The sequence below is a fragment of the Dama dama genome, chromosome 12, assembly GCF_033118175.1.
Source record: "Dama dama isolate Ldn47 chromosome 12, ASM3311817v1, whole genome shotgun sequence".
NCBI classification, from domain to species: domain Eukaryota; kingdom Metazoa; phylum Chordata; class Mammalia; order Artiodactyla; family Cervidae; genus Dama; species Dama dama.
This window is the reverse complement of record NC_083692.1, coordinates 36,386,653-36,394,827: the sequence shown is the minus strand read 5'-3', so window position 1 is coordinate 36,394,827 and position 8,175 is coordinate 36,386,653. Positions and strand designations below refer to the sequence as shown.

Below are 8,175 nucleotides of genomic sequence, written 5' to 3'. Positions count from 1 at the left end.
ATTGCCAATAATCCATTTACTTGCAAATACTCCACAAATTAGTTTTTCAGTGTAGTTATTTCTATAAGAGCTTCAATTTAGGAGGGAGTCTCTATTCTATCTGTATGTATTTAGCGTGGCAGAGTTGGGAGGAAGCTTTCATAAATTTTCTTCAACACTGAAGAGAGTAAGGATAACAAGTTTGAAAGGTTGGAGAAACTTGGACTTTGAATCATGGATCGAGAAACTGCAATTTAGTCAAGTATGAGGTTATGTCTAGTGTTGTCTGCTTATTTTCTTTTGCTGCTTTAAGGTAATGCAGTTGTATTTAGTGCTGAATTAATGAAACTGCTCCTTCATTGATTGCCTTCCTCTCCATGATGCAAATGAATTGTGAACATTACATCTAGTTTTTACCCAGCCTGACAATTTTAGACTCAGAAAAAAGGTAACACGATCCAGTGAAAGAACAACAGATGAAACCAGGGAGTTCTGGATGACAGGCTTGTGTCTGTGACTTTGAACAAGTGGATTAACCTTCTAGATTTCAGCTTTTTCTTTCATAAAATGAAAATATTGAATTGCTTAGGTCTCTTCCTCTTTACGGAGAAGGCAATGGCACCCCACTCCAGTACTCTTGCCTGGAAAATCCCATAGATGGAGGAGCCTGGTGGGCTGTGGTCCATGGGTCGCTAAGAGTTGGACATGACTGAGCGACTTCACTTTCACTTTTCACTTTCATGCATTGGAGAAGGAAATGGCAACCCACTCCAGCGTTCTTGCCTGGAGAATCCCAGGGATGGGGGGGCCTGATGGGCTGCCGTCTTTGGGGTCGCACAGAGTCGGACACGACTGAAGTGACTTAGCAGCAGCAGCAGCAGCTTCCTCTTTAAATATTCTATAGTTCTATGGTTCTACAAATGATCTGGCCAACAGTTCTCCTCACTACCTACTAAGATTCAAATTCACCCCTGATTCTAACAGGATTGATTTACAATTGAAATTTCTTGCTTTCACCTTAATAATGACAATACTAACAAAAGCATCATTCCCTATCTTTTCTTTTCTGGTTTTTGAATGTCCCATTCTCTAAGCATGAGCGAAATTCCAAATTGTGAAGTCTCAGAAAGGATGGAAAATTAGAAAAAGAAAAGCTCAAGAGAGATTTTTTTTTTAAACCACTCCAGAGATTATTCTAGAGCCTGCATCCTATACCCATGCTTTGAACTTTTGTCGTCTTCTTACCATGAAGCCAGTGAGTTGCCACACACTGGGCCAAATTTATTCAGCTTTGTATTCTGTCATATTGCTGTCCTGGGGATACATCATCTATGCATCAATTGTAGCTATATGATGACAGCTAAGGAAGGAATACCCAAGTAAAATCTTCAGGATGAGTGAAGATTTTTAATTCTTCTGGATTTCATTCCATGCAAATACAATCGTTTACCCCATGCTTATTTGACATGTGTGTCAATTTAAAGTAAAATCCTTAATACAAAGTTTCTGAATTAAAAAAAGAAAAAGATTTTCACACCCTTGGATAAGGAAGGGGAATAAGCATATTAATAAATATTCTTCACTGCAGGTGGCATTAATCTAACTCAAAAAAATGTAGGCAAATTAAGGGAATTTGTTAACTCTCATAAATAGGAGATTCATCTGGCCTCAGGTACATCTGGTTCAAGGATCATAAATGACAATATCAGGCCCTTACACTCTAATTCTTCAACAGGTCCTCTCCACCAACAGAATGACAGCTGGAAGCTGAAGACTCCAATTCTATATAAGCTTAAAAACTCCAAAAGAGAGGAAATATATTTTGTTTTGTTTTCCTAAATAACTCCAGGAAGAAGTCCCAAGAAAGAATGATTTACTGATCTGAGTTGATCAAGTACGGTTCCTGTATCAATTAAGGTAGTTTATGGGATGGGGTCTCTGATTTACTGGGATAACCTAGGTGATGCTGCCTCTTCTGGTAAGCCTGTAGTCGGGCCTATGATACTCATATGGAATGGGTTGCTCTTAGGAAAGAAGGGTTTTGTATTCTGAAAAAGTGGGGCCTCCTTTATTAGGATTCTGAAACGGTCTTTAGAAAGAGAAGATGACTGTGAGCTGTGCAGATGTCCTAAAAGATGCCTATGGCTCAAAATCTTTCCCACAGAGCATGAGAAAATTACATGCAGAGAAAAAGATATGTACATAAAGAGCTAATTTAAGTTTTATAACTCAATTCAATAGTGCCACAGAGGGAGTAAGGGCAGATCTTGGAGCCCAAAATACTTGTGTGTTCTAATTCTAACTCCAACAAGTTTACTAGCTGTGTGGCTTGGACAAGTTCTTTCACCACTCTTCTCAACTTCCTTTTCTTTCTATGAAGTTGTGATAATAATACATATTGCATAGCACAGTGTACACAGAGTGATGAAGTACTACTACTTCTGAAGCACTTAAACATTAATGAGTATTTACAAGTGCTTCCTCTATAATAGGCAAATGTCCAAAAGGGACGCACAGCAGCAAAAAGGGAAAGGTGAAGAAGCAAAGAACCTACTTGGCCTGGTGGACATTACCATTATATAATAGCACTATACAATGACAAAAGCTAAGAGGTACCATTAGCTGAGTACTATTACTGTCTGCTTTAGAGGCACAGAGAGTTTATGTAACATGTCTGAGGTCACACAGCTAGTAAGTTGTAGAAGCAGGACTTGAGCCTAGACAGACTGGCTCCAGAGCTTACATCTTAAACACTACTCTGTACTGCCCTTAGGCCAACTGTATCAGAGCATATTCTGCCACATGTGTTCCTAAAGCAGAGAGGTGTCTGTGGACATACCACCACAGGGAGAATACAGTATGGTTTCAAACCTTCACACTTGCTAGAATCCCTCTGGTTCACTCCACATGCCCCCTTTCCTGAGGTTACCTCACCAGAATTAATGGATTGTTATTCTTCTTGATCGGTTGTAAACTGTGAGATAGTTTGCCCACCACGCTTAGTTTAAGATTTGGAAGGTTTACTTGCAAAAGCTCTTAGAAGCACCCATGGATAAACAAGAGTGAAAAATTAAACCAAGGATAGACATTTTTGTTTGCACTTTTTTCAAAACTATCCAAACAACTGGATTCAAAAAATTTCCCTGGCACCACAAGCAAATGCTTCTTCCTCAGGCATGAAATGGGCTGTCGAAGATGCAGGCACTTTGCTGTAGTAACCAAGGAAATTTATAAACAATGTATAACTTCATATTTCTGCCACCTTTACTTTAAAAGAGTCCTAAAGACCAAAGCACTGATAAGTGATAGTGAAGCCTGATGACTTCTAAGAGAATTAAACTGGATGCATGTGGCAGAAGTCATTGGTTGGTTAGCCCATCTCCCATTCTCAAATCTACCTTACTTGGCATGTTGCATTATCGAGACTAGAAAAGCCATATATTTGCTTTCCTGCTCTCCTGAAGCTAGGGTCGGCCATTGAGGCAGTTTCAGTCCTAGTGAGGTATAAGTAAGAGTCTCCAGGAGTTCTGGCAAATCCTTGCTTTCCTAATATAAAGGAGAAATGATACTGTCACACATTTCCTTCTGCCACCCCCTTCCTGTTTTGGATATAGACTCATGTCTAGAGCTATGGCAACCATCTTGCAAAGCACAAGAGAATGGTCAACAAAATTGGAGAAAGGCTGGCTCTGTATTTTTCGTACTGTTACCAGTCACCAACAGATGTTTACCTCCAGAATGCTTGTTATATGTTATATATGAGTAAAATAGTTTGTCACTTTGGTTAGGTTTTCTCTTGATGCCGAAAGCATTCCTATTGATATAAAGGGATTGAAGATATATTATCCCATCTATTTGACACCTTTTAATTCTACACCAATTTGTCTATCTCTCAAAAATCCCCCAGAAGCTGGGTTAAAGAAGCATTACTTAATCAAGTCACTGATATGACTTATAGGGCACAGAATAATCAAAACAAATCCTCTTTCTGGTTTATCCCCTAATCATACTAACTATTTTAATGTAACTCCAATATTACATCATTAATAGTATAAGGAAGGGTGCATTAATAGTATAATAGTATAATTAATAGTATAAGGTCTAGCACATTATTAACCAAACTTACTGTTAGTCAGTCCAATAAAAAACATCTTTTATTTTAGGCTCAAGTTCAACTTTATAGAGTTCACAGTTTTCAATTAGCAATAATCGCGCCTCGGATAAACCTCATTGGCTACGATACTGCCACTGCGCAAAGCTATAGAGTTCATAGTTGAGAGAAATGATTGTAGTTATTTGTTCTACATCACCCTTCTCCAGCTCTCAGATAAGGCCTCCCAAACATGCCCTAAAGGTCATCCATCTGACCCTCCCCATAATGTGCACCAGGAAATCTAACTCGCTCTCTTTGAACACTCTCCTCTCTTCCCTGATACCTAGGGATGAGCAGAGCGACTCATAGAGGAAAATGACCCTTATTAGTTAATTCCACTGAGTACATAATAGGCATTCAACTTTATATTAATTAAATGAATAAATTAAAAAGCACTATCTATTAGACTGTAGGGACTTTCAGACAGGATTTCTGGGGAATATGGTCTGTCTTAGTTTGGGCAGATATAACAAAATACCACAAACTGGGGAGCTTATAAACAATAGAAATTTATTTTTTCCAATTCTGGAAATGAGGAAGTCCAAGATGATGGCATTGGTAGATCTGGTGTCTGGTGCAAGTCCGCCTCCTCAGTGATGGCTGTCTTCTCACTGCAACCTTACATGGCAGACAGGACAAGGGATCTTTCTGGGGCCTCTTTTTTTAAGGGCATTAATCCTGTTCATGCAGGCTCTGCCTATGACCTGATCACCTCCCAAAGGTACCTCCTGATACCATGACATCGAGGGTTAAGATTTCAATATATGAATTTTGCTGGGCATGCTCAGTTGTGTCTGACTCTTTGTGACCTCATGGACTGTAGCCTACCAGGCTCCTCTGTCCATGGAATTCTCCAGGCAAGAATACTGAAATGGGTTGCCATTTCCTACTCCAGGAGATCTTCCCGACTCAAGGATCGAACTGGGTCTCTTGCATTGTAGGCAGATACTTTACCAGCTGAGCCAGCAGGGAAGCCCATAACATGAATTTTGAGGGGACACAAACATTCAGTCCAAGTATGGTCTAAACAGTCTTAAACACCATTATAAGATTTAGCCAAGTGGAGAGGCGATAGGGAGAGCAAGCCAGAAAAAATCAACAGTACAAAACAAAGTGTTTTACATGAATACAAGAGTGGTGTATGGGAGAGAATTGAAAATAATTTCATACTGTGGAAGTGAAGTGTGAAGCAGAGAACCTGGCAGGGATCTAATCAGGATGGCTCTTGGCAAATGGAAAATTTGAAAAATTTTAAGAAGGAAATTGGCATTACTCTGCATTTCAGAAAAATCACTTTGGGGACAGTTAGGGGAGTGAATTCAAGACAAGAAACTGGATTCAAGAGAAAGAGGATCATCATGGGTTCCTGGAGAAACAAGAGGCCGTGAGGTTTAAACTAGTTCATCCATTCTGAAATGTATTAAGTATAAATGTCAACATTTTAAAGTACTTTACCATGTTGAATTCAACTCAACTATGGTCTGAGTTATATACTAGCCAGAAAGTATCCCCATTCTCTCATTGAAAGGGAGGTGGCAACACAGGACCAGGGAGCAGACTGACTACAAGATGGAGAAGCATCTACTCCTGTATGTAGGCCACTTGGCAGGTGCTCTGAGGGAAGGCCACCTGGCACTTTCCCAACTGCTCATCCCTTACCATTCTTACCATTCTGAAGCCCAGAAGATAAGAACTTTAACCAAGGTCACACAGTGACCAGTCAGGAATAGTCCTAGTGGCTCCTAAATTTCAGATGATAAAACCTGCTGCATAACATAATTCAACTAAAATCTAAAATAAAATGGTCACTTGCTCGCAAAAAGAAAACAAGCACAGTATTTCAGCAAAACGCCATGAACCTGGATGAAACTGTAATTTAGGAAGTTGTAAAAATATGGCTGCACGATACTGTTGGGCTGTCACGCCTATCACGTGACTGTGAAACGTGTGCTCCGCCCTGGGGCTCTGCCTTGCTTGGTTTGTGTGAGGCTGTGTGTGAGTGAAACTAGAGTGGGAGGTCAGCTATACAAGATGGTCCATTTAACAGCTGATCTGCTGGGACCAGTGCCTAAGAAGTTAATTTCTAGCTTTGAGATGGTTTCTGGTAATTGTAGGTAATTTAAAATATAATTGCAATTTAGTTGGAAAAAAAAAAAAAAAACTCTGTTTGCAGTGTTTATGCTCATCACTCTAATTTAAGGTCTAGAATGTTGGATGAACTACACTTCAATACACGCCCATTTTGCATCTTCCTGATTTTTACCACCAGTGATTATAAAAACAGCCTCAGCAAACCTCAGTCTGCGTTTCAAGACAGATGCTGCAAAGCTCAGATATAAAGTTTCACATTGCTGGAAGGTTAACTGCTGCGCATGTTAATGATTATCAAATAGATGAAGAAAACCACAAGGCTCCAAAATGCAAAAGCCCCTCAAAAAAATCCAGCTTGCCCATGTTTATAATAAGGCCACTTTATTTTATTTTTTTCAAGAAGGATGACTATGGTTGAGTTCAGTGTGGTCTGCATGCAGGCTTAATGGAGGAGTAATTACACAAGGCTGCTTGTGAGGGGGCCAACGGAGCTTCCCTCTGGGTTGTGTGTTACAAAGCTCTCTCTGCTGAGCCAGAGCATCCAGAGCTTTGCAAGGTTCAGAGATTTCTTACCACAGTGAGATCGAGTGTCTTGAATGTACTGGTTTATTTTAAGTGAGGAAGAAACTTTAGGATATATTGTGTGTAGATTTATAGGGAAAAAAATGGTCTCAATTATCTAAAATGTGGAAAGGAGAGCTACCCAATAGCAGACACCCTGAGAATTATTAAGATTCCAAAGCACTGCCATGAACAAATCCAGCCATCATTACTTACCTAGGACACATGCAGCCAAATGATTGAGAAATCAGCTTGAAATGAGCACTTGATCTAACAACTTCACATACAGTCTCCCCTCTACCAGCTTGCAAAACTTTCTAGAATGAAGGTAAGGGTGGAAGCAGCACTCCACTACCATGACAATTACACTGCATTAACACTGGTGCTAGAGTCACACTCTGAGTCTGAGAACTGAGGGCCAGGGGTCAAAATCTGCAGTGCTGTACTCAAAGCTTGCTTTCAAAGATAGACCTGAACTAAGGGTAATCCCCAAACAATCCTACAATAGGCAGTGAAGACTGTGTGCCTAGAAAGCTTTCACATAAAGCTGAGAAGTTTAGTAACAGGGAAAACAAAATGTGTTCCTCAGTGGCAGAATCAAATTGATCTGATTTTGCTGATAACAGTTCAACAAGAAAACAAACATTTTAAAAGAACTGATAACTTGTTACATGTCCCTGATTTTTAAAAAAATTCAAATATTATAAAAGTGAAAATTTCTCTCCAACCTCAAACCCCTGTCCCCCTCCCCCAGTCTCCTTCTCTCAAAGTAGGCCCTGCGATCAGTTTTTTGTGTGCTATTGTCTATTCATATCTAAGCACACATATGTATGCCACATACACAGAGCGGCGGCTCCCAAATTTCTACACTTTCGAAGGGGCTAAGTGGCTATAACCCAACTGGATGTTGGTAAACTGCCTAAAGCTACATTTGCCTAGTAATTTACATAAGCAAAAATATATGCATTTGAGTATCAAAAGAAGTACAGCAATCAATTATAAACAACTAAAAAATGAGAATTCACAGGTCCATATCAATAATAAAGAGACAGTAAATAAAAATTAAATGAGGGGAAAAGGGAATCCTCAGCTGTAACAAAATTCAATGGTTTACTGGTGGGTGGGGAAGTAGTATTAGACCTGGAGGACCATTCTTTTGCAACCATGATAATGAAGATTAGATCAGACAAGATTCTCTACACCTAGAGAAAATTTTGATGAGGACCAGAATGTTTGCATCATCTTAAAGTGTCTCCTCATGGATTGTTCTTTCTAGATGCAAGAGTGAGGACAGAAACACTAACTGTATAATGGAGAATTTGGAAAACACCTTGAGCAAGTCATTGAAATTAACATTACCAAGGTGAACAGACATGGTACCCTGAGAAGGA

At 39.6% G+C, this 8,175-nt stretch overlaps 1 protein-coding gene and 1 non-coding gene across 2 annotated transcripts; one reads left to right on the top strand and one right to left on the bottom strand.

The window, feature by feature from the left end:
- Positions 1–1,225: 1,225 nt before the first annotated feature.
- Positions 1,226–1,390, top strand: LOC133066816 (small integral membrane protein 27-like). The gene is given in 1 exon segment (XM_061158231.1): positions 1,226–1,390. A coding segment is annotated over 1 exon segment (165 nt).
- A 2,708-nt stretch (positions 1,391–4,098) lies between these two features.
- LOC133067593 (U4 spliceosomal RNA) lies at positions 4,099–4,239 on the bottom strand. The gene has a single exon (XR_009695364.1). It is a non-coding gene; the product is annotated as a U4 spliceosomal RNA (small nuclear RNA).
- Between the last annotated feature and the right edge of the window lie 3,936 nt (positions 4,240–8,175).